This window comes from Microtus pennsylvanicus, chromosome 22 (genome assembly GCF_037038515.1).
Source record: "Microtus pennsylvanicus isolate mMicPen1 chromosome 22, mMicPen1.hap1, whole genome shotgun sequence".
NCBI lineage: Eukaryota > Metazoa > Chordata > Mammalia > Rodentia > Cricetidae > Microtus > Microtus pennsylvanicus.
Window position 1 is genome coordinate 1,345,700 of NC_134600.1, and position 25,504 is coordinate 1,371,203.

General features: G+C 45.6%; 3 protein-coding genes across 10 annotated transcripts in view; all 3 read left to right on the forward strand.

Annotated features, from left to right (window-relative positions):
• Hycc2 (hyccin PI4KA lipid kinase complex subunit 2) overlaps window positions 1-5,038 on the forward strand; it is a 48,275-nt gene extending 43,237 nt beyond the window's left edge. For all 5 annotated transcript variants that reach the window (XM_075956326.1, XM_075956327.1, XM_075956324.1 and 2 more), the window contains one exon: window positions 2,904-5,038. In XM_075956326.1, coding sequence (XP_075812441.1) covers window positions 2,904-3,505 — 602 coding nt within the window. In that variant the 3' untranslated portion in view covers window positions 3,506-5,038. The remainder of the gene's footprint in view (window positions 1-2,903) is intronic.
• Window positions 3,283-8,061, forward strand: LOC142839915 (uncharacterized). Of its 2 annotated transcripts, none has more exons than XM_075956330.1 (2): window positions 3,283-5,630; window positions 5,701-8,061. In XM_075956330.1, exons 1-2 carry the CDS (start codon window positions 5,414-5,416, stop codon window positions 6,888-6,890), a joined length of 1,407 nt encoding a protein of 468 aa, XP_075812445.1. In that variant the 5' UTR covers window positions 3,283-5,413; the 3' UTR covers window positions 6,891-8,061. The 2 variants fall into 2 exon arrangements, with proteins under 2 accessions (XP_075812445.1, XP_075812446.1); XM_075956331.1 differs by having other exon boundaries at window positions 5,317-5,423; window positions 5,563-8,061.
• Window positions 8,062-17,392: 9,331 nt separating this feature from the next.
• Orc2 (origin recognition complex subunit 2) overlaps window positions 17,393-25,504 on the forward strand; it is a 32,690-nt gene continuing 24,578 nt past the window's right edge. The window contains exons 1-5 of one of the 3 annotated variants that reach the window (XM_075956288.1): window positions 17,465-17,548; window positions 19,862-19,937; window positions 21,369-21,417; window positions 22,162-22,268; window positions 24,026-24,169. In XM_075956288.1, coding sequence (XP_075812403.1) covers window positions 22,169-22,268; window positions 24,026-24,169 — 244 coding nt within the window. In that variant the 5' untranslated portion in view covers window positions 17,465-17,548; window positions 19,862-19,937; window positions 21,369-21,417; window positions 22,162-22,168. Of the gene's footprint in view, window positions 17,549-19,861; window positions 19,938-21,368; window positions 21,418-22,161; window positions 22,269-24,025; window positions 24,170-25,504 lie in introns of all 3 variants that reach the window. The other 2 variants (XM_075956287.1, XM_075956289.1) reach the window with 2 other exon arrangements.

A 25,504-nucleotide genomic window follows, 5' to 3' on the forward strand; every position in this document is an offset into this window, starting at 1 on the left:
ACCTAGAGTGGATCCAAACTAAACAACAATCTATTTTTCATTATTGATGACTAAATAAACTATTTTCTGTTTATGTATAATTATTGTTAGGATGTTGAGAGTATTTGTGCTAAAAATAACACCATATTGACATTGAAATTCTTGCCGGTGTGACACTGGGCTAAAGCATTACTTCTAATTCGTCAGTCATAGGCTTTGAAAAGGAACCAAAACAGTAGAATGTTTGAGATAGTATGCAGGGTGTATAGACCAAGGACAGTGGATACAGTTCTTTAGCGCACTTGGAGCTGGTGTGGTGGCGCACACCTCTGCTCCTAACTGAGGAGACTCAGGCCAGCTCCAGACCAGTGCAGACAGAGGCAGAGAGTCCCTGTCTCACAAAAGGACAAGATAATTTTATCTCTTAACCTGGGGTAGTTGTGGGTTTTAGGGAACATGCTGTGGACAGAAGGGTCAGTGAAGCCCTTTCCAGCTGTGTCTTGGAGTCATGCGTGTTCTCACCTACAGAAGAGCTACAACGGGAAGCATGTTCTGAGACTCAGTTGTTTTCACCTACAGAAGAGCTACAACGGGAAGCATGTTCTGAGACTCAGTTGCGTTTTATTTCCCTGGGGGTTTCTCTTGGTGGTGGTCTTGGTTTTGGTTTTTCGAGAATGGGTTTCTCCGTGTAGCCCTGGGTGTCCTGGAATTCTCTCTGTAGACCAGGCTGGCCTCATCAGAGATCCATTTGCCACCACCTCCCGAGTACTGGGATTAAAAGTGTGCGCCACTACACAGCATCCTTCGAGGGTTTTTAAGACAGAGAAAAGGAAATTGATTAATATTTATGAGAATTTTGTTCATTCACTAAAACCCTGAAGCTTTTATGATCACATAATTAATGTACTCTAAAGTAAAATATATTTATAGTAATGTTTTTACAATAAAAATGTGTTTATTAGGGTAGGCAAAATTGTTGAGTTGTTAAAGGTGTTTGCCCTACAAGCCCGAGGATCTGAGTGTGCTGTAGAACCCGTGTGCAGTTAGACAGGGAACACCAGCCCCACATCTGTGTACACACCTGAGGATCTGAGTGTGCTGTAGAACCCGTGTGCAGTTAGACAGAGAACACCAGCCCCACATCTGTGTACACACCTGAGGATCTGAGCTGTAGAACCCGTGTGCAGTTTAGACAGGGAACACCAGCCCCACAGGAGTCCTCTGACCTCCACACCCACAGACACAGAAGATACTGATACAAATACAATAAAAATAGTAATAAAATTTTAAAAATTCATTTGTTTACTATATGTTTAAATTCAAGGAAGACTTTAAGGTAGTGCCTGTGATTTATGTGTGATCACTGTTGTATTAAATTGCAATAGCATTTCTGGTATATGAATAGCAGCAGAGTCTCCTGCATGGTGCTTTTATGTTATCCTCCCTCTCACATAGCCAGATTGCTTGGGCACCAGATCTGCATGCAGCAAGATTCAGATCAACACTGAGTCTCTCAGTCTCCTGTCCTGACCACTTAGATAAACTCAATCCAGTTTAATATTGATACTTCTGAATATTTGGAATTATTTATACTACTTAGAAGTCAGTTATTAAAAGAAGTGATGCAAATCTGACCTAAAGTTTCCATTTCCGAGGTGCGCGGTGCTCGGGTCTCCCGTAGGGGCTGAGAGAACTCATGTCACTTGCTTTTCTCTTTTCTGTAAATGGATTTCCACATGGCTTTGCATGGTGATTTAACATCAGATCGCTGTAGATATTAATGTCTGTATTTACACTTAAATACATTTATGGAACAAATTGTCTTTTGCTTTAAGGATGCCTAATTTGAATTCATGTGAAGAAATGTAGCTAAAAAATATTTTTATTTTCCCAGGTACTATGTTAAGTAGAAGATTATGTTTGAATATATACATTTTGCTTTGGTAACCTGTATCTGAAAGTAGTATTTAGATTGTTCCCTAACATTTTACCTTAACTATCATGTTAACATCTGTTTTATAGATTCAAGTTTTCTTTCAGTCTGGGAAAATGTTTTCAGTTTTTGAAAGAAGAAAACATTAATTTTGAGACTATTTGATCAGACCTTTCAGTAAGAGAATGGGGCTGTCTGGAAACTGCAGCCTCATTATATTGCACATGGTCCGCACCTTGCAGAACTCGGGAGGCAGAGGCAGGTGGATCTTTGTGAGTTCGAGGCCAGCCTGGTCTACAGAGCAAGTTCCAGGACAGTCTCGAAAGAAAAGAAAAAAGTAAACTGTTGGGAAATATAAAATACAGACAGTAGAAATATCCCTGCTGGCCCCCTTTGCCACCTCACAGTCAGTATATCCTTTATGCTGATTGACTTGGGAAATACGGAAATCAGTATGCAGGTGTGTCCATGAGACAAGACGGGATTGTAGAGTTACCAAAGCAACGTCGTGTTTTAGTTGAGTTGGCAAATTTAGTAGATAATAAAAAGAAATACATTAAAAAGCTATATAAATGCAGTTAGCTACCAAATAAATAATGCATTTTTATTGTAACTGAAAAGGCTTGGCCTGGAGGCCTGAATAACTTGGGACAGCTCTGGGTAACTGGAGTTAGAAGAGAATTCCTGTTGTACAAAGGAGGAACGAGTTTGCTTTAAAACATGGAGATACAGTGATTTCAGATGGATGGCAGTGTGGTTTTACAGTGCCGTGCTTTAGTTTTCTGTGTCGAGATGTTGACAGTTCACTAGTTAGCGCCTGCGGGTAGTTTCCCAAGATCAGGACATATAAAGATGAAGACGATGATCAGCGTGTTAATTCTGTGTGGAGGTTTGTGGCCCGAAAGTCATTACAGACGTAGTAACATCGATGAGAGCAGGTCAGTGCTTTGTGCCCATCCAGCTGTTGCTGAGTCTGTCTGGTTTCTTGTAGGTGCTGAGGGTCTCAATGGCGGAGAGGACTCTCTAAACGTGAACGATGCAGACGAGGGCTTCTCATCTGGGGCTTCCCTCAGCAGCCAGCCACATGGGACCAAAGCGTCGTCCTCGTCTCAGAGGGGAGGAAGCTTACGGAAAGTAGCCACTGGTAGATCCTCCAAAGATAAGGAAACCGCGTCTGCCGGCAAATCCAGTGAGAGCCCTCGCGATTCAGTAGTTCGCAGGCAGTTTGTACAGCCAGCAGATCTTAGTTTAGATTCAGTGGAGCTGACGCCGATGAAGAAACACCTGAGTCTGCCTGCCGGCCAGGTGGTGCCAAAAACCAATAGCTTAAGTCTAATTCGGACAGCCAGCGCTTCCTCGAGTAAATCGTTTGACTATGTAAACGGCAGTCAAGCCGGTACCAGCGTCGGGGTCGGCACTGAGGGGGTGACTAACCTGGCAGCCACAAATGCCAATCGATACTCAGCCATCAGCCTCCAGGAAGACCGGCTAGGGCATGCTGGTGAAGGCAAAGAGCTCCTCAGCCCAGGAGCCCCCCTAACAAAGCAGTCTCGATCCCCGAGTTTCAATATGCAGCTGATATCCCAGGTGTAGTTCTGATGTCCCCCATCTGCTTACCTTTCAAACTGAACATTTCATTGTGCAGGACCCTTCATCCCACATTGTGATTTAGCCTAGGCATCTTCATACTGTATTTTGTATGGAAACAGCAATAAGGTTTTCTCTCCCCTTTCATTTCCTCCACCTATTCCTTGCAAATGTGTTTGTGAAGCTGTGTAAGATGTTTGCCTTTTCGACGCCTTCCTTTCTCCTTGGGTAACGTGCAATCCGTCGTAGGCTGATCGGGACTGAGGAGGTGGTAGAGGAAATGGTGTATGATCCCTATGAAGTGATCCTTCGGCTTTTGTTTAAAAACAAAACGGGTTTGTTCACATAATCTATGGAACTATGAAGATAACTGGATCATTTTTTTTCTCTCTCTTAACCAGGAGTGCCTCAGAGATTCTGCTATGACTTTGGACTTCTCTGAGTCTGTGCAATGTTATAGTCTTGAGAAGCACGGGGAAGGTGGTAGACTACTGCGGTGTTTCATTAAAACGAGGCTAGCTGCCCCCTTTCCTCGATCCCAAGATCATAAACGTTTAGTTACTGAGGCATTTAGTCAGCTTGTGAGCACCTCCACCGGAGGGGGAGGCTCTGAGTTGATTGTGTAATTAATGCACTTTCTCAATGGCTCTGTAGTCATCAACAACACGTCTTCCCTCTTCCCACAAGGACTTAGGGACATTTCTGCCCTTAAAGTTTGAACTAGCCAATCAGAGACTCCAAGGGGCATGCTCTATTTCCTGGGAATGATTGACACTTTGGTGCTGGGGTTTCGTGGGGGGAAGGGTGCTTTGTTTGGTTTGCGTGAGAGTGTAAGTGAAGTGAGGTTGTAACTGTTTCCTTCTCTTCCTGTGTGAGCTGATGATGACTGAAGTAGGAACCGTGCGTCTTCAGGTAAAGAGGGGGATTTCTCGGTCCACATTCTGTGACGTCAGGCTGTCGGAGAATCCCTTTCAGCTGCTTCCCAGATGTACCTAAATTCAGTCAGATAGTGGATGATAAAGAAGCCTAAAGTCCTGAGATCGTATGCTCCGAGGACATGCGTCAGGGACAGAAAACTGGTTGAAAACACTGATGCTTCAATGTGACACATTTTTATAGAGCATTTCTACCAGAGGGCACTGACTTGATTTCTCCACAAGGACCACACTGCCTTTGTGTTTAATGCAATTTGTGTATCTTCTGATTATCTGCAAAGTTTCTCGTTTTTATAAAACTTTGAAATCATGCCAGTAAGCTCGATGTTGAATGTATGTAAGTAGCATTTGGTGACTGCTAAGAGGCTACAAGAATGCATTATTGGCTAGTTCTTTTGTGTGATTTGGTTGGGAAAGACTTTCTTACAATCTCTTCTGGGTCTCAGGCTTTGTTTGAAAAAGAAGGGAATGTACTGGGATTTTGAAAATCAGTATTGTGTCTTCAACTGCTGTCCAACTCAAAACCATGAGTTACACATACCCTTTGTACATGTAGACATTTTATGTGTCGTTGTGAAAGAAAAATATACTGCCTTTATTGAAAGCAAGTGTTCTCTTAATTGACAGAATTGTTTTATCTCTGTTTACGGTAGAATTTGATAAATTAACCAGGAAAACGCCTCTCTTTTTTTCCACACCACGACTTTTGGAAGAGTCGTCTGTCTGTGTGTCTGTTAGACTATCCCTGATTGGATCTGATGGTCTACAAAATGGAAAACTAGAGCCTCAGCGGTTATTCACATCATTGCCATGATTTATTGGTTTTTACGATATGATATGATATGCAGCTATCACAGACACATTTCAGTCCCGCTTCTACTCATTTCACTGATGTTGTATAAACTAGAAAATTATAAAGCAGTGGAAACTGGAGAAGTAAACTTTTCCTAACATGCTAAACAGACGAGGTTTCTAGTGCATGAAGGACGGTGTCCTTCACGGTACGTCAGCACGCGTGTGGAAGGTGTCCGTCACGGTACGGCAGCACGCGTGTGGAAGGTGTCCGTCACGGTACGGCAGCACGCGTGTGGACGGTGTCCTTCATGGTCGGCAGCACGCGTGTGGAAGGTGTCCTTCATGGTCGGCAGCACGCGTGTGGAAGGTGTCCTTCATGGTCGGCAGCACGCGTGTGGAAGGTGTCGGTCACGGTACGGCAGCACGCGTGTGGAAGGTGTCGGTCAGGGTACGGCAGCAGGCGTGTGGAAGGTGTCCGTCACCGTACGGCAGCACGCGTGTGGACGGTGTCCTTCATGGTCGGCAGCACGCGTGTGGAAGGTGTCGGTCACGGTACGGCAGCACGCGTGTGGAAGGTGTCGGTCAGGGTACGGCAGCAGGCGTGTGGAAGGTGTCCGTCACCGTACGGCAGCACGCGTGTGGACGGTGTCGGTCAGGGTACGGCAGCAGGCGTGTGGAAGGTGTCCGTCACCGTACGGCAGCACGCGTGTGGACGGTGTCGGTCACGGTACGGCAGCACGCGTGTGGAAGGTGTCGGTCACGGTACGGCAGCACGCGTGTGGAAGGTGTCGGTCACGGTACGGCAGCACGCGTGTGGAAGGTGTCGGTCACGGTACGGCAGCAGGCGTGTGGAAGGTGTCCGTCACCGTACGGCAGCACGCGTGTGGACGGTGTCCTTCATGGTCGGCAGCACGCGTGTGGAAGGTGTCCTTCATGGTCGGCAGCACGCGTGTGGAAGGTGTCGGTCACGGTACGTCAGCACGCGTGTGGAAGCTGTCGGTCAGGGTACGGCAGCACGCGTGTGGACGGTGTCCTTCATGGTCGGCAGCACGCGTGTGGACGGTGTCCTTCACGGTACGGCAGCACGCGTGTGGACGGTGTCCTTCACGGTACGGCAGCACGCGTGTGGACGGTGTCGGTCACGGTACGTCAGCACGCGTGTGGAAGGTGTCGGTCACGGTACGTCAGCACGCGTGTGGAAGGTGTCGGTCAGGGTACGTCAGCACGCGTGTGGAAGGTGTCGGTCACCGTACGGCAGCACGCGTGTGGACGGTGTCCTTCATGGTCGGCAGCACGCGTGTGGATGGTGTCGGTCAGGGTACGGCAGCACGCGTGTGGAAGGTGTTGGTCACGGTACGGCAGCACGCGTGTGGAAGGTGTCGGTCACGGTACGGCAGCACGCGTGTGGAAGGTGTCGGTCACGGTACGTCATCATGCGTGTGGAAGGTGTCCGTCACGGTACGGCAGCACGCGTGTGGAAGGTGTCCTTCACGATACGGCAGCACGCGTGTGGACGGTGTCCTTCACGGTACGGCAGCACGCGTGTGGAAGGTGTCCGTCACGGTACGTCATCATGCGTGTGGAAGGTGTCCGTCACGGTACGTCATCACGCGTGTGGACGGTGTCCGTCACGGTACAGCAGCACGCACCTGGTTATGTAAGAGGCTCGTGGGCCCAAGTGCACATATGTTGGCATCTAAATCAAGCATTTTAATTAAAGCACAAAAGAATACCAAAAAATTTGAAATCATAGCATAAACTGTAGTAAATACAAGAAAATGTCTTTTAATTAGAAATATTATAACTGTAATGTTGGTTTTAAGATATTTTCCAAGTGTGTGATGGCACATGCCCTTAGTCCCAGCCCTCTGAGTTCAAGATCACCCTGGTCTATAGAGTGCGTTCCAGGACAGCCAGGGCTACACGGAGAAAACCCTGTCTTGCAAAACCAAAAGGAAAAAAAAAAGTTCAACTTACGAGACTTTCCTTTATTGCTATGTATATTTTACATATACATATATGTGACCCTGTAACATTTGAATCCTGTCCTTTGATCTGTGATTCGGTCTCAGTAAAGAAATCCTCATTTACACTTTATAGCCATGGTCTTAGGTAATAGTTCAAATGAAATAAGTTTTCTAAGACTCTAACTGCTGTGCTTCCAGCATCTGATTTAAATGGTTTTTGTTCAGTTATACAGCACCCGTTACACGTCAGCCAGAAGTGCCCATTCTTTATCTTTAACAACCTCCCTTTGCTGCTTCCCGACTTCCATGAAGCTTCGTCCCACTAAGAGAAAAAACGGTCAGAGCCATCTGCCCCAGGTCAGATTACAGAGTTGAGCACCTGAAGGTTTGGGAGTTCTTCTGTGTGACTTTACATTAATGTTACTAATAAGAAAACTAAAATGTACAGCAGAAAGGTAACTTAGAAGGAAGGCTTTAAAATATGAAAATATATTAAGAAGCCAGGGAGGTAATAAAGTCTTGTTCCTTTACTAACACCCTCCGGTTTCCAGCTTGCTGTTCGGTGCCTTCTAGTGCAGATCAGAATTGCTGTGTTAGGAGAAAGCCAGGGGATGACCTAGCTGCTCTCTCTGCCATACACACACCTTCACCGTCAGGAAACTGAGGCACACAGAGGCTGTGAAGTAAGGTCCATAGCTAAGAAGCAGAGCCATATTCAAACCTTGTCCCTGGTCAACAGCATAGCCACACCCTGATGCCTCTTGTTACCCATACTTGGTAAATGTATATGCGGATACTCTTCCGTTTCTGCAATTCCTCAGTTTCTGGTCTAGCAGTTGGTGAACACATTAAGGAAAGTATTAATTCCAGGAAAAAAATGTAAAATAACATAGATGGGGATGTAGTGCTCAAACGTAGACACCTGTGCAGCATGTTATTCTCTTCTGATTTATGCCTTATGAGTTCTCTGCCACACAGCAGTGACATGCTGCCATGTTATTTGTATTTATGGGGATTTGTTTGTTATAAAATAAACCCAACGGAATGACATTGATCAGTGTTGTAACGGTTTGAAAGTGAGTTTGAATCAGCCCGTTTTCAGTCACCAAGGACACACACTCTGGAGGGAAGCAAAGTAAAGAGAAACTCGATCCCATTCAGTCCTAAGCCGGAGAGACGCTGTTCCTTACTGTGCTTATGATTCCATGAGCAGTGGCCTCTGTCACTAATAACATAAACTGTATGAAAGCAGCCCTGTGTAACCTCAGTGTCTGCAACCTGAAGTCTAAATTCCGTTCAGTAACTTTAAGCTTCCTGGATTTATCAGACACCAGGATACTGAGGAGAACTTCTCCAGGTTGCCTTTGTTTGCACTGTTTCCGTGAGCACCCTAATGCAGTGGTGTGTCTTCCCCACCTTGTTTCATGCGGTTCCTTTGGTCCATTTTTGAGGACTTCAGTTGTCAATAACCCACGGTCTCATCTAATTCACCGCATGTTTATAAATAAAAATACTAGTTTTTGTTTTTATGGGTAGGGTAAAACACTGAGGAGGATCACTCCATTTCTGAACTTGGATTATATTATAAAGGGGTTTCTTAACCAAAAAGCTTAGTATTTCAATTATATATTGTTTTTCCATTTAAAAAGAATAGAATGTCATACTGGTGATTAGAAACTGCACAGGACTCTCCGAGCAGCTTTTCTGCACTGGGGCTTTACGATGCCGTTGGAGCAAGAGGCTCTTCTCTTTTGAGCTGAATGCCCACTGTTGTTCCATCACCAAGTTGGGTGAGACACTTATTGAAATATTTTAATTTTCTTAAAGTGGTTTGCAAGAATAAGTGATTTGAAAACCAGCAATTGACAGCTTAACCTCTTAAAAATAGAGTATTTGCCAGATTGAATAAACATGAAATACAGTGTAAAATAATATTAATAAAATCCTGAATCATCAGATTGGTACAATTTCCCATGCTAATGTGGTGAGACAACCTTTAGTATCGTTTGTGCTGTGTGAATCTAACAGGTAGCATCACCCTGGTACTGAACTGCAGAGAACCTACTGGTCATGGAAGAGGAACAGCCCCGCCTCCTTGTCTAACCCTGACCACACACCACAAAGTCTTGCTTTCTCCTCGTCCCCTCTCCTGGCAGTATTTTTGTAACATTAGACATTTGTCCTATGAGAAGTATATACAAGACCAAATTCAGGATACAGTTTTGCAGAAATGTAGGAGGACATGAAGTAATGGGCGGAAATGAGAGTAACAGTTCAGAAACGAGAGTAACAGTTCAGAAACGAGAGTAACAGTTCAGAAACGAGAGTTCCTATGTGGGTTTTGCTTCTGAATGTGAAGAAGATGGGTTCGTGATGTTTACAGACTGAGGCATACTCATATGTCTGATATCATATTACTACATTTAATAGGGTTTACCAAAAAAGTAGACTCAAGTGTATCGTAAGGTATAAATGAGTCTGTTTTAAAAATTGTGTACCTGGGGGGCTGGAGAGATGGCTCAGAGGGTAAAAGCATTGCCTGCTCTTCCAAAGATCCTGAGTTCAATTCCCAGCATCCACATGATGGCTCACAACCATCTGCAATGAGGTCTGGTGCCCTCTTCTGGCCTGCAGGCATACACACAGACAGAATATTGTATACATAATTAATAAATAAATAAATAAATATTTTTTAAGAATTGTGTACCTGAAGGTAGGCTAATAGATCTTTGTATGTACAGAGAGAACTGCACCTGATTGGATGATCTGTCCCCGTCCACAGAGTGGCTGTGTGGCTTGCTGTATTTGAGTGTAACAGTTCAGTGTCGGTCTTAACAGGAGATGTTCTTATGTCTTCATCAGTTACAAAATTTACCAAAGAAAATGCTACCAAAATTATTTTCAGAATGTCTATTAAGTAACGTAGCTCCTTTAATGCAATTGCTTTCTCACACAAAAGGGAACAAGTATACATGATTTGAACTGGGAGATGCAAATATAGTAACAGACGTACAGGATTGTGTTTATTCTTACATCAGTAAGATGTCAGTGCTCCAATAACAGTACCAATTAGAGAATAACTTGTATTCCTTATGACATATTAAAATTAAGGATTTGGCTTGTCAGTTTTATTATGGATTGTTTAGGTGAATTATAGGGAAACTTACTGAAGGGTGCTCCTGAGTGGGCAGAGGCGTTTGTTTCTGGTGTTATTATTAGCTGAACTAACGATTGATTCACATTGATTTTTGTACATGTCCACTCTTGAAAACACAATTGGCTTAAAGGAAGCTAAAACATCTGTAAAAGACGTAGGCCAAAAAGATCTAAAGGGTTTAATCTGTGTAATGATTTATTAAATCATGAAACACAGTTTTTTTGAAACTGCTATTCCAAACAAGTCCTTTTATTATAGTTAATAAATATTGGACGGGGCATGGTGGCGCAGGCCAGAGGCAGAGGCAGACAGTCATCTGTGAGTTCAAGGCCAGCCTGGTACTGGTGGTGAATTCCAGAGTAGCCAGGGCTAATGAAATCCTATCTGAATAAAAACAAACAAGAATGTGTCGCTTCTCAGATGAGAAGATTGGCTTTCAGATAACGACCGATAATGGTTTGGGTTTTTAATTATATTATCTAAATAGAAGCAGAGATATGAAAGATGCTCCATGTGATGTTAGCAATGTTTGAAGTCAGTGTGTTTACATTGTAGCAATGTTTGAAGTCTGTGTTTACATTGTATCTTTAGGTTCTTCTAAAATTAGGCAGGCTTTATTAAATTCTGTTTAAAATTGGCTAAAAGAAACCATCTTAGCAGTGCAAGGGTTTCATTGCCTTGGCTGTATGTAATGTGACTTCTGTAACAGGCAAACAAAATACCCTGCTTTTATTATTTGTTTCATAAGAGGATATTTAGATCAACTTCTTGTTGTTGTTTTTAACTAACGTCAATCTGTAGCTTTGTGTAAACTTCCCCAACATTGGTGGGATTCTGCTGCTGAAACTACTGGACAGACATATAAAAAGTATGATCGTTCCTGACGAGTGTCCTTTCAACCTAGGACAAAAAAAAATCTTTTTTTCCCCCAGAGCTGAAAAAAAAAATAAACGCACATCTAAAATCATATGTATTGGTGCATGTGAGCCATTATCCTGTCTGACCGGATGGATTCATGCTGTTGGTTGTTGAACTGTGAAATGTGGTCACTGTTGAACTTGTAAATATCGGCCAGAGATGAAAGAATATTTTAAGTTATTGTAAATAAAGATGTAAAAAATTCAGTATCAATCTGCGGTGCAGAAATGTAACATCTCAGATGTTAAATATTGTGTCTCTTGAGGGATGTGTCATGTCTCCCTTGATGTATCTAGCTACATTGAGAATGTAAATTTTCTTTTGTACAGCTGTAAAAATACAGCTCTATTTGGCTTTTAAGTGGATTTCCTTGAGTTGATTTTTATCTTACCGTAGTTCTATAGTTCACCACAGTCCTTCTCGCTGTATTTTAAATGCCATTTTACTCACGTGTGTGTGAATTTGTTTTATGTGTAGACCAGGCTGACATGTAACTCGGAGACCTACCTACCTCTGCCTCCCATGTGCTGGCATTAAAACCATACACCATCACACCTGCTAGGTATATCTGAATTTTTAATATATATCTTATTAGAGTAAGGCAATACATTAAAGTTATATGACACCAGGAAATGACACAGACAAAAACTGGTGGTGCACATATCTATAACCAGAGATAAACTGTGGTGTGTTGGCACACATCTATAACCAGAGATAAACTGTGGTGTGGTGGCACACATCTATAACCAGATAAACTGGGAGGTTAAGGCAGGAGGATTGCTGTCAGGTCAGCCTGGGCTATAGAATGAGAAAGTTTCTTTCAAAACCAGGTGAGAGCCAACAAAGAAGCCTCCAAACCTGATGGCCTGAGTCTAACCACTGGGACTCACAGGGTGGAAGTTTTACTGTGACCTCCACACCCACAGACATGATGAATAGTTTTTCAATTGTAAAAGCAGAAGTGAAATTGGTTCATTAAATATATAAGATAATGATACATTTCTTTATGCTAATTGTAAGGACACAAATTTAACACTAAAATAACCAAATGTAAGGAGATCAAAGCTTTAAGATAAAACAGGCAGTGGTGGCACACACCTTTAATCCCAGCAGAGACAGGCAGATTGAGTTCGAGGCCACCCTGGTCTACAGAGAAAGTTCCAGGACAGCCTGGGCAGTTACACAGAGAAACCCTGTCTCAAAAAACAAACAGAGCCAGGCGGTGGTGGCTCAGTCTTTAGTCCCAGCATGGGAGGCAGAGGCAGGCGGATCTCTGTGAGTTTGAGGCCAGCCTGGTCTACAAGAGCTAGTTCCAGGACAGGCACCAAAGCTACAGAGAAACCCTGTCTTGAAACCCACTCACCCCCCCACCCAAAAAAAACCCCAGATATATACAGATTTAAAGTATCTGAGACTTGTTTTCTTAGTCTGGAAGGAGGTACAATGAACAGAGCTCAATAGGACTGCTTAAAACATTTTTCTTTAGAGTAAGGGCATGGACACAAAAACACAGTTGGATTTAAGTTACACACACACTTACACACATGCAGAGCTAAAGCTAGCTTATATTCACACACTTAGGGTTAAATCCAAAGTCACATGCACACACACACACTAAACAGGAGCTGAGCAAAATATAAATAAAAGGAAAACCCGTGTGTGTTGACAGAGAGGAAGCTGACTTTTCTATCTCTGACTCACACATGGTAGCAGAGAGAGAGGGGGAGAGGGAGGAGAATCAAAGACGCCACTGAACAAGAAAGCAGAGCCCTTGCAGGAAGAAGGGAACAGATCTGCTGCAAGTGGAGCGGGCAGATGGGTGGGGTTCCTGCAAGCCAGAAGGGCAGGCGAGAGAGCCAACAGGCAGCAGCAGATGGCAGGCAGGCGGGTGGGTGGGTGGGGTCCCTGCGTGAAATGAATGCCTCAGTGGGCTCTTTCAAGGCAGACTGTCACGCAAACAACGTCACATGCAACAGAGTCAGTGTAAAAGGTTAGAGACCAAGGAAAGACAGTGAACTGGCTCTGCCTAGTGGGCATTTTTAAAAACATAGCTAATGGCATAAAGGCGGCTGGTGACAGGTAGTGACATTACTGCCCTGGCAGTGGGGGAGGGGGCAGCTGTTGCAGGTGCTGCTTGCTTAGAGGCAGAGTTGCATAGTCTGCAGCTCCTCCCTGTCCCGGTTGCCACCAAGGGCTGAGTGGCCCAAGGGTGGCTTCTTATGTGAACACTCGTAGTAAAGATGCCAACTAGGTCACTGGACCTGTCCTATTCGCCCTTAGTCAAGATGGCAGCATTTGCATGGTCACTCTTATAGCAAAGATGGTGTTTAGGCCATCTGCCCTGCCCTTAGCCAAGATGGTGCCTTCCCTGTAATCGATAGAGACTGAGAGATACTGGGAGAGTTTGGCAGCCAGTCTCCATTTTGCGTTTGTTTTGTTTTTGTTGTGGTTGATGATGATGTTGTTTAAGATTTTGTTGGAGCCCACTCTGACAGAAATCAGCAAGGGGTACCTGGGAGGGGGCGTGAGATTATAGGAAATAGCAGATTAAGAGAAATGAAGACGGAAACATAGGACAAACCAAGAGGACTGAAGAGAATACCAAACAGCCCAGAGTTTATTTCTCAGCCATCATATATACTAATTACAGGCAAAAGGCAGAACAAAGGGACTTAGAGTCAGCTAACCCCTTCCCTGCACTGTCCTAGGGAGGAAGCTCAAGCGGGTGCCTTATCTCATCTCATCCAGCTAAGCAGCTTCTCATCTCTAGTGAGGAGTGCCTCATGGTGTATGCATAGTGCCTCATGGTGTATGCCAACCCAAATCTTATTAGAAAAACGTGCTCTTTCATGTGGACAAAAATGTTCTTTTTGTGGACTGACACAGACGTTCCTCACAGCCCTCAAGGTTACTGGGAAAAGCAGAGCAGGCAAACTTGAACTCAAGTGACTTCTTTTTTTAAAAAAAATATTTATTATTATGTATATAATATTCTGTCTGTGTGTATGCCTGCAGCCCAGAAGAAGGCACTAGTCCCCATTACAGATGGTTGTGAGCCACCATGTGGTTGCTGGGAATTGAACTCAGGACCTTTGGAAGAGCAGGCAGTGCTCTTAACCTCTGAGCCATCTCTCCAGATCCTCAAGTGACTTCTTGAAGTCAGAATGGACTCCAGATGGAAACTGAGTCCACACGTGGACTCCCACAAGATTTATTTATTTTATGATTACAAGTGCTCTGTCTGCCCTGAAGAGGGCATCCCATCTCACTACAGATGGTTGTGAGCCACTATGATGTAGCTGCTGGAAATTGAACTCGGAACCTTTGGAATAGCTGCCAGTGGTGTTAATTTCTTAGCCATCTCTCAAGTTCCTTTTGGTTTTGTTTGTTTTGGTGCCCTCCCCTACAGGGTTTCTCTGTGTAACTGTCCTAGCTGTCCCGGAATTCACTCTGAAGACCAGGCTGGCCTCAGTCAGACACACTGAGATCCATCTGCCTCTGCCTCCTGAGTGTGGGGATCAAAGGTGAGCACCACCCCACCCCTACCAGCCTCCACTTTGCTATGTTAAAAAGGTGCTGCAGCCTTCTCTTCCAGGGTTTGAGGCTCAACGCTTTGCCTACCCGTTTTCACTATTCCTGGAAAACTTCTGCTCGCTCTTTCGACTTATTCAGGATGTAGGTTTCAGTTTAAAGGGAACTTTAAACTTTCCTTTAAGGAAAGTGTTCCTGATTCCTTTGGGCCTTTTAATTAGAGACTCCTGTGGTCCAGTGTCAAGGACATAACTTGTAACTGAGAAACCCTTTGGTGTGACTTGGAAGAACGTAACGCCTGTGAGACAGACGTTTGCCACCTGAGAGCTCTGATAAGAGCAAGAATCAGGCCACTTAGCAGCCCAGCTACTAACCTAGCCAAGGATCGGCCTTGATATGATTAAAAAATAACAAAAACCCAACTAACCCTAAGGTGCTTTGATATGATAGCAACCAGCCACAAGTTGTGAGCCCTGGTGCTCCAAAGCCCAAGCCCTGTGAAATGATACAAAGATTGAAACTTTGTGAGAATTCTTTAGGACCACACTGCCATGTTCCCTAGACACCTCATTTCATTTCTAGCCTGTGTGTTGATACCCCCATCACCAAAAGGACTTGAGACTGCATTGCCCTGGCCTCAGAGATGGTTGGACTTACGACACTGTCTCTGGGCCCTACAGTCCTGCCTGTCATTGCCAGCCCTTGGCCTCTGCTCTCAATGGCTTCCCGAATCATCGCCCGTGTCCAGTGTCAGCTTCCTAGCCTGCAAGCCTCCAGGGCCTCCTTACTGGAGAACATTTCCCAGTGGAACCAGCGTCAGCATCTCTGTCCAAACTCTTCCCAGCTTGGAGAGATGGCCGTTTAACTTTTATAGTAACATGACGTCATAAGAAATGTCTGTGTGGATGGGTGGTGGTGATGCTTTCTTTTAACTCCAGCAAGCAAAGGTAGGTGGATCTTTGAGTTCAATGCCAGCCTGGTCCATGGAGAGAGTTCTGGGACAGCCAGGGCTACACTGTGAAACACTGTCTTGGAAAAAAAACAAACAAAAATAAATATATAAAGTTTAGGCGAATAAACCAAACGAATCTGAAAGAGAAATCTTGTGCAGACATATGTTCACAGAAGCCAAAATAAACAGTTAGTTAATGATCTCCCAAAAGTTACACATTTCTGGGCAAAGGCAAAGGGTTTTTTAGTTGTCAGTATTTCCTGGACCAGCTTATTTTTTTTTTCTTTCTTTTTTTTATTATTTATACTTCCTCTAATGTTATTTATTTATTATTATTTTGTATGGTTTATTTATTTATTGTGTAGAGTGTTCTGTCTGCATGTCTGCTGCAGGCCAGAAGAGGGCATCAAACTTCATTACAGATGGTTGTGAGCCACCACGTGGTTGCGAATTGAACTCAGGACCTTTAAGAAGGGCAGGTGGTGCTCTTAACCGCTGAGCCATCTCTCCAGTTCTCCTAGACGACTTTAAAAGGCTTAACCTGGGACTGACTTAACAAACTCAAGCTGGTGACAGCCATGGTAACTTTGTACAAAATGGAGTTATGTCAGTAGCTACGATCCTAATTTAGTTGCAACGATTTTAATTTCAGCACCTTACAGCTCACAGGCCCATGCTCTCCATAGTTAGTAAGCACTCCCGCTGCCAGTATCTTCCCATTCCGAGGACAGAGGGATCTTTTATCTACCCGAGTATTGTATCCTTACTGCTGGGTACTAAGTGTGCTTTGTTTGAAATGACGTAATCCTGTTAGTGAACAAATACTGTTATGCATCCCAGCCAGGTTTTTCTTTCCCTTTTCTCTGTATAAGCCCCCCTTTCCACCTTGTCTCTTCATTTCTTTTTCTTTCTTGCTTTGTTTTTGTTTTGGGAGACAGGGTTTCTCTGTGTAACAGTCCTGGTTGTCCTGGCACTAGCACTGTAGAGCAGGCTGGCCTCGAACTCACGGAGATCCTCCTCCCGAGTGATGGGATTAAAGGCGTGCGCCACCACCGTCCCGCTTCGTCTCTTCGTTTCACTCATTGTAGGATCTTATCTTCATATTCAGGCTCTGGCTCCTCCATCCAGCAACCCTTGAGATCCCTTTGCTTCGGGGCTGGAAAGACAGCTCAGCGGTTAAGAGCAACGGTTGTTCCAGTTCCCAGCTCCCACAGGGATACAACTGTCAGATTCCAGGGGATCTGACACCCTCACACCAATGCACATAAAATAAAATTAAATAAAAAGCATGTTGTTCTTTATGCGAATCCGTTTTCATTATCTTTTCCCCCCACGGTGGCTGGGCTAACAACATGAAGATTGCCAGAAAATAACCACGCCATCGCGACCGTGACCCAAAGCTTCCAGACACCGACCCCACGCTCCAGTCCCGCCCCCGGAAACGGAAACGGAAGAGACGAGGAAATCCCGGAACCCAGTTTTTGGGGGATCTGCTTTCCGGCGGAGTGGGGACCCCCTGGCTCGCGTCAACGGGCCCGCGGGGCCGTCGCTCTTGCCGCTTCGGCTCCTGATTGGTCGCCGAGGGCGCCGCCAGGGGGCGGGGCCGGAGACTCGGCCTGCGGCGCGCTGCTCGCGTCCTGCCGGCTCCCGCGTCCGGCTCGCGCCGCTTGGAGCTCCTCGGAGAAGTCGGTCCCGGCGGTGCTCGGGGCGGCGGGAGTCCTGCCTGGAGGGGCGTGGAGGCTTCACGGCAGTCGTCCTTCCCGTCCTCCTTCCCGCCGGCTCCGGATGCCTGAGGTGAGTCCCGGTGCTGCCCCGCTGCAGCCGCGGCTCGCTGCGCGCTCCCTCAGGGCACCCGGCAGGCAGGGCCGCCGGCCTCGGTGCTCGCCCGCCGCGGAGGGCGATGCTGGGAGATCCTGGGCGACTCTGGGTGATTCTCGGCGATGCTGGGTGATGCTGGGCGATACTGGTTGACTCTGGGTGATGCTGGCGATGCTGGGTGACTCTGGGTGATGCTGGGTGACGCTGGGTGATGCTGGGCGACGCTGGGTGATGCTGGACGATTCTGGGTGACGCTGGGCGATTCTGGGGGATGCTGGGCGATTCTGGGTGATGCTGGGTGATGCTGGGCGATTCTGAGTGATGCCTCTCCGGTGCCTCCCCCGTGGGCGACACTGGGTGATGCTGGCGATGCTGGGCGAATCCGGGGGCGCAGCCTCTTCGGTGCCTCCCCCGTGAGAGGCGCCGTCTGCGGAAGCCACGCGTCGGTCTGTTCCGTGGCGAGAGGTCTGCACGCAGCCTGCCGGCTTCCCGGTAGAGAATGATCAGGAGCCAGAACGCAAGTAGGAGAGGGAACTGCGAGGGATGTGGTCCGAGAGGTCGCGGGTCAGGAAGGCTGCTGAAGGCTGTGCTGTCATCCCTGCCGGATGCCCTAAAGCTGCGGTTGCCTCGGGACAGTGCCTGGTTGTAAATGTGTTTACTCCCAGAGAGAAGCACATTGCTACGTACGCTTGGTGTTGCTGGGTTGCCTGTTGACCGTGGAGAACTGACCCTTTAACACCTAGACGCTCGCTGTGGATATCTGTATTTCATTGGTTGGTTGTGGGGGTGTGGTGTGTCCACGAGTGTGTATGTGGAGGGCAGAGGTTAGCGTTAATTTTAGGTGTCTCTCCCGATTGCTCTTCATGATGTTTACTGAAGCTGGGGCTCTAACTGAAACCCGGGCTTTGCTTTTGCTGGTTTGGTTAGCCAGCTTGCCTCAGGGATCCCATTTCCCCGCCCTCCCCAGTTCTGAGCACTGGCTCAACTTTTAAATGGCTGCAAGGACTTCAGCTCCCATTCTGACACTCGCGGGACAAATGCTTTATCCAGTGAGCCATCTTCTCAGCCTCCCCCATTTGTATTTTGTGGGTTTGTTAGATAGTGTTTTGTCGGACATTGTTGGAAAGTTCTCTCATGAGGTCTTGGTAGAAATTTCAATGGGGTGATTTCGTTCATGCTACAGAAAATATCTTAAACTCAAAAACGGATATTGTCATGCACTGCGGCCCCCGTCTGCGCTCTATGCGCTGGAACCCAGTTCACGAGCTTTGGGCAAGGGACTGGAGGTTAAGAATACACACGCAGAGACAGACCGACACAGACCTTCCAACACTGGTACCAAAAAGCCCTTCTTTAATAGCACCTTGGAGGCTTAAATACCTTGCAGTCAATGGCCAACAGGTGAAAATCCCATCCTCTGATCCTCTAGGCAAAACACAGCTTTTATTAGTCACTTCAATTAGAAGGCTCTAGACAGGGAAGAGCAGCCGAAGGCCAGGACTCAATTGGTCCCAACAGGATATATTGTATAAATAAATGCATTTTGATACAAACGAGATTGCAGGTATATCCAGCCCTTCTGACATTTAGATACAACGTTGCCAAAGGCAGGTACTCCCTACCTTTTTTGACATTTGGATACAATGTTGCTGTCATCCACATAGTTCATGGCTGAGAACATCATAATCCAGTTACCAAAAAAAAAAAAAGAAAGAAAGAAAACTTGCAAAAAGAACTCAGTGTTTATTTTCACAGTTTTGTGTTGGGCCTCATTCATGGCCATCCTTGACCACATGGGCCCTCTCACCTAGGAGATGATTAAAATACTAGATCTGGGTATGGTGGCTGCCATCCCACTGCTGTTGAAGCTGAGGTAACGGAATCGCAAGTTCAAAGCCAGCTTGTATTATAAATTGTGAGACATCACAGGAAGTAGATTAAGGGACTAAGGATGTCGTACGATTGGAGCTCTTGGCTTAGCCTGCTGAAAGGCCTGGTCTCCGTCCATAGCATAGTATAAGCCAGACGTGGTAACACTTGCGTTTGGGAGGTAGAAGCTGTGTCAGAAGTTCAAGGTTATCTTTAGTTGGAGGCCAGTCTAGAATTCATGAGGTCATTGTTTCTTACACACGCACACACACATGCACGCACACACACATGCACGCATACACACACATGCGCACAGTAAAAATAAGATGCAATAGGTATTAGACGGCTCAGTTGGTAAAGTGCTTGTCTTGGAAGCACAAGGACCTGAGTTCAGTCCCTAAAACCCATGTTATTTTACAGCACCAGCAGCAACAACAAACCCAAAGATTTGGTGGCCTGGGAGCTTGCAGTCCTACAGTTGGGGCGGCAAAGCCAGGTGGGTTCCCGGAGTTGCTGGTCAACCAGCATGCTCTACCAGCTTCTGCTCTCAAAGGAATAGCTCTGGGAATATGACGTCAGAAGTGGTCTTCTGACACCCCCCCCCCCACACACACACACATACACAGTGAACTACCACGGGGAAATCGCCTGTCATAATATTTAGTTACCTAGACTATTTTTGTAAAAGTCCTTGAAGATTCACTCACAGGAATTATTTAGCTTTGCTAATGAAAATTGTGTCTCAGTCTTCCCCTCTCCGCTCCCTTTCTCTCCGCTCATTGCCCTGAAGTCCAGAACCACATGTTTTGTTTTATGATGACATGCTATGGAAAGTTTTCAGAGAGCATAACAATCAAGTTAGAGTAAGATTTTTAAAATATTTATTTATTTATTGTTTTTTTTCGAGACACGGTTTTCTGTGTAGCTTTGGAGCCTGTCCTGGAACAAGCTCTTGTAGACCAGGCTGGTCACGAACTCACAGAAATCCACTTGCCTCTGTCTCCCGAGTGCTGGGATTAAAGGTGTGAGCCATTACTACCTGACTTAGAGTAAAATTTTAATTCAGTGACAGGAAATACTTTGCAAGGTAAATGAGAAAGGGACAAGCTATCTAATTAGGTGATCAGGAATTTAGGAATCAGTCAAAATTGATTTCTAATTGTGAATTATAAAAAAAGTACTGTTTAGCTGACAGCTTATTTATAAAGTAGAGTAATTGCACACATACACAGATATGTACTTGACTCTGTTTCTGCTGTATCTAAAAGTACCTGATACAGTATCTCAAACTTAGTCCCTGCAAAAAAAAAAACAAAGAAGTCTTTTCATTCAAGTATAAATTATTAGTTTCTTCATACAGATACTGTATAGATGCATTACACATTTTGTTTACTATACTTGAAGTCTAGACTAGAAAGCAGCATTATGACTATAAAATGACCCAAGAAGGACGTACTTTCCTAGATGTGGCTCTGACTCTATGGGTGGAATATCTGTTATTTTTCTCCACAAAGTGTAACCTCTTGGAGCTCTGAGGGTTAAATTAGAATAATTGTAAAGATCTGGGCTTGGTGGCATTTGTTTATGATTCCAGCACTTGAGAGGTAGAGCAGAGAATTCTGAGTTCAAGGCTAGCCTTGGCTACGTAAGAAGCCCTTGTCTCACTACAAGAGAAAAAGTGGTGGAAAGTCTGTGTAACTCAGAAAGTGCTCTCCTTCCTCCCCTGACTCCCCTCTTGCCAGTCTAATGCTTTTCTCAGTCTCGGTTTCTTCAGCCAGTTACTGTTTTGTCCTCTTTGTGCCACTGTAGCAGCTTTAGCTTCTGGGGACAATTATCTATACCTCCTGTTGTTTAAGGCCTGACTTTGGGGGTGTGGCTGCCCGGGTTGCTTTCCTTTACCTGCTAGCTGATCTTGACTGACTTCTAGTTACAGGTGACTGAATTTTCAAGCTGCAGAATGCATAGCACCTTACAAGGTAAATGGAAAAGCTACTTAATTGTACTTGTTATTAAGCAAAATTTTGCAACATTTAGCTATCTGTGTAATAAGTAAGTTGCGTGAGAGAAATAGTCCTTAGTTTTTTGCTGTTTGTTGGTTTGGGTTTTTTTTTTTTTTGTCAGAAGCAAAGGCAGAAATGGGGTTTCTGCTGGCGTGTCCTAGTGTGTCCCTCTACTGCTGGGAGAGAAGGGGCTTGGCCTCCGTGTCCCAGTCACAAGCCACCACTGAGGGACGGGACGTTGTAGGCAATGTTTTTTACCCATTCCCCACCGGTCGCCAGTCCCAAATAACCAACGCAGAGGCTTAATACTACTTATACACGATCGGCAGATAGCTCAGACTTGTTACTACCTAACTCTTACATTTACATCAATTGTATTTTTATCTATGCTTTGCCACATGGTCCATGGCTCGTTACCTCATTTTTTAGTGTGGCTGGCTGGCGTCTCCCCGACTCTGCCCTTTCTTAGCCCATAATTTTCAGTTTGGCTTTCCCGCCTACCTCTGTCCTGTTGAGCCCTGGGCCAGCCAGTTTGTTTATTAAATGCTCACAGTGACAAGTCTTCACTGTGTGCAAGAGAATTATTCTACCCCAGGACATACTCACGGAAGAGTGTGTGGTACGTGCCCCCCTTTAAAAATACTAGGTAATTCTGTGTGTTCATTCCACGATGTTTATTTGGTATGAATTGTTCATCACACTGACTTATACTTTGTTTAGGTTGGCCATGATGAGCTCCCCACAGATGAAGGAAGAAGCTAAGGTGCTGGTTGTTCAATTTGTGGGCGATGATGATGTCCTCAATCACATTTTCGATAGAGAAGGAGGTATGTGTGGTTGCATACTTGAAGAGATGCTCATGGATCACATCTTTGTTGTTTGGGTTTTTTTTGTTTTTTTTTTTTTGGTTTTGGTTTTTTGAGATGGTCTCTCTGTCTGTCCTGTAACTCACTTTGTAGACCAGGCTGGCCTCGAACTCACAGAGATCCGCCTGCCTCTGCCTCCCGAGTGCTGGGATTAAAGGCGAGCGCCACCACTACCCAGCTCGCACGTTTAAGGGAAGATAAAACAGTAACTTCCCCAGAGGCCTTATATACTACTAATCGTGCATTTGGTATAGTTTGTCTGCTCACATATGTAGCGCACACTTGGTGACATGTAGCAGACAATGGTGACGTGTAGCGCACACGTGGTGACGTGTGGCGCACACGTGGTGACATGTAGCAGACAATGGTGACGTGTAGCGCACACGTGGTGACGTGTAGCACACGCGTGGTGACGTGTAGCACACACGTGGTGACGTGCAGCACACGCGTGGTGACATGCAGCATACACGTGGTGACATGTAGCATACACATGGTGACGTGTGTAGCAGACAATGGTGACGTGTGTAGCATACACTTGGTGACATGTAGTATACACGTGGTGACATGTAGTATACACGTGGTGACATGTAGTATACACGTGGTGACATGTAGTATACACTTGGTGACATGTAGTATACACGTGGTGACATGTAGTATACACGTGGTGACATGTAGTATACACGTGGTGACATGTAGCGCACGTATGGTGACATGTAGTATACACGTGGTGACGTGCAGCACACGCGTGGTGACATGTATACACGTGGTGACATGTGGTATACACGTGGTGACATGTAGTATACACGTGGTGACATGTAGTATACACGTGGTGACATGTAGCGCACGTATGGTGACATGTAGTATACACGTGGTGGCATGTAGTATACACGTGGTGACGTGCAGCACACGCGTGGTGACGTGTAGCACACGTGTGGTGACGTGCAGCACACGTATGGTGACGTGCAGCACACGCGTGGTGACATGTAGCACACTGTGGTGACGTGCAGCACACGCGTGGTGACGTGCAGCACACGTATGGTGACGTGCAGCACACGCGTGGTGACGTGCAGCACACGCGAGTAGCGCACGCGTGGTGACGTGCAGCACACGCGTGGTGACGTGTAGCACACGTATGGTGACGTGCAGCACACGTATGGTGACGTGTAGCACACGCGTGGTGACGTGTAGCACACGCGTGGTGACGTGTAGCACACGCGTGGTGACGTGTAGCACACGCGTGGTGACGTGTAGCGCACTGTGGTGACGTGTAGCACACGCGTGGTGACGTGTAGCACATGCGTGGTGACGTGTAGCACACTGTGGTGACCTGTAGCACACGCGTGGTGACGTGTAGCACACGCGTGGTGACGTGTAGCACATGCATGGTGACGTGTAGCATACACATGGTGGTCAGAGGACAGCGCTCTGGACATGGATCTCTTTTCCCCTGTACATTCCATCAGGCATGGCGCACATTTTATCTGCGGAGCCGTCTGGGTGACTCTAGTGTAATTCACGCCAGGCGGTGGTGGCGCATGACTTAAATCCCAGCACTTTGCAGGAGGCAGAGGTGTGCAGATCTCTCTGAGTTCAAGGCCAGTCTGGTCTACAGAGAGAGTTTCAGGACAGCCAGGGCCACACAGAGAAACCCTGTCTCAAAAAACAAACAAAACAAAATAAGAAAAAAGAAAATTCGTAACTCTTATATATTTTTATAGGAACTAAAATAAAAAAGGAGAAATCTCAGTTTTTGGTCAATCCTCAGAAAATAATAAAGAAGCCAGAATGTGAAGTGGAGAAGAGTGACCAGGAAGTCCTAAAGGATCAGAACTACGTGGAAGTTTTGGGAAGAAATATTCAAGGTATTCAGCGGGGAACTGCTTTTCAGGATGTACAAAAGCAACTTGGTCTTCTGAGTAGCTGGAAAAACAGGCCTGGAATACCAACTCTATTCTGGATTTTCAAGGAGCCCAAATTTAGTTGAGCTCAGTGAGCCTCTGTCCCTCTCCTGACTAAGCAGTTGACACTTCTGGGTGCATTCTTGGTCTAATTTATGACTGCTTGTGTTAGCCTCAGAGACTGAAAACGATACTCAGGGATGGAGAACAAGAGCAAGGTATAATGAGAGCTACAGATATCATAATAAGATCATTATTTTATATATTTTTTCCATATAAGATACTTCCTGCAGATCATAATATTGGTATATGTCCTGATGATGTTTCAGACTAAGGGCAAGGCTTAGCTGCAGGACTCTAACCAATTTCTCCCGCCCCGCACAGGTCCTGACTAGATTGGAGGATCAGTGCCTAACACATGTGACCTTGTCTTTAACTTCTCTGTATTTTGGGACGATGTCCTCGTTCTTTGTCCATTATCTCCTGTATTTTTTATTTTGTTTCTCTCATCTGCTACTTCCCTTTCCCTGTTTCCTGACGATTGTTCCCAGCCATGGCAATGTCGCATTACTTGTTGCTGTGTATCTGCTTTTGTAATGTGATTATTTCAAGGCCATAGATTTTGTAATACCAAGGATTTTTTTCACATTTCCCTTGCTAATGCCTCCTTAGCTAGACTGGTGGCACAGAGTTTTAATCCCAGCCACTGAGGAGCCTGAGCCGGGGGCACCACACGGCCTGGTTGCACTGCGTAATGAGTTCAGGGCCAACCTAGCCTGGGTGGTAAGACGTGTCTCAAAAAATAAGAAAGATTTGAGAGTACAGTTCAGTAATAGAGCACTGAACACCATGCTTGAGGCTCTAGGTTTAATCTCTAGCACAAAAGTAAGTAAATAAATAAATGCTCACTTCAGAGAAGATGGAATTATTGCAGTGTGTGCTTTCTATTTGCCATTTGCACATATAAATTTGCATTATTTTGTGTGTCGATATTTTCAAAGATTTATTATTTTTTAATTGAGTGTTTGTATGTGTGCATGCACCTCTGTAGCGTAGGTGTCCCTAGAAGCCAGCACCATTGGATCCCTCGGGAAGCTAGGCTTACAGGATGATGTGAGCAGCCCCACATGGGGTCCTGTGCAACGCAGCACACACTCTCCTCTTAACCCTTGAGCCACCTCTCCAGCCTCCCAGCTTTTTAGTTATATTTGTTTATATGTGTGTGTCGGAAGGTCAGAGGACAGTGTTGGGCATCTTCCACAACTCCCGCCCACCTTATGTATTTATCCATTCATTTCT

Bases quoted from the DNA above. Each gene is read 5' to 3' on its own strand.
- LOC142839915 (XM_075956330.1), top strand. From the start codon at position 5,414: ATGAAGGACGGTGTCCTTCACGGTACGTCAGCACGCGTGTGGAAGGTG. The intron at 5,631-5,700 runs GTGTCGGTCACG...GGCGTGTGGAAG, and splicing joins CGGCAGCACGCGTGTGGAAG to GTGTCCGTCACCGTACGGCA.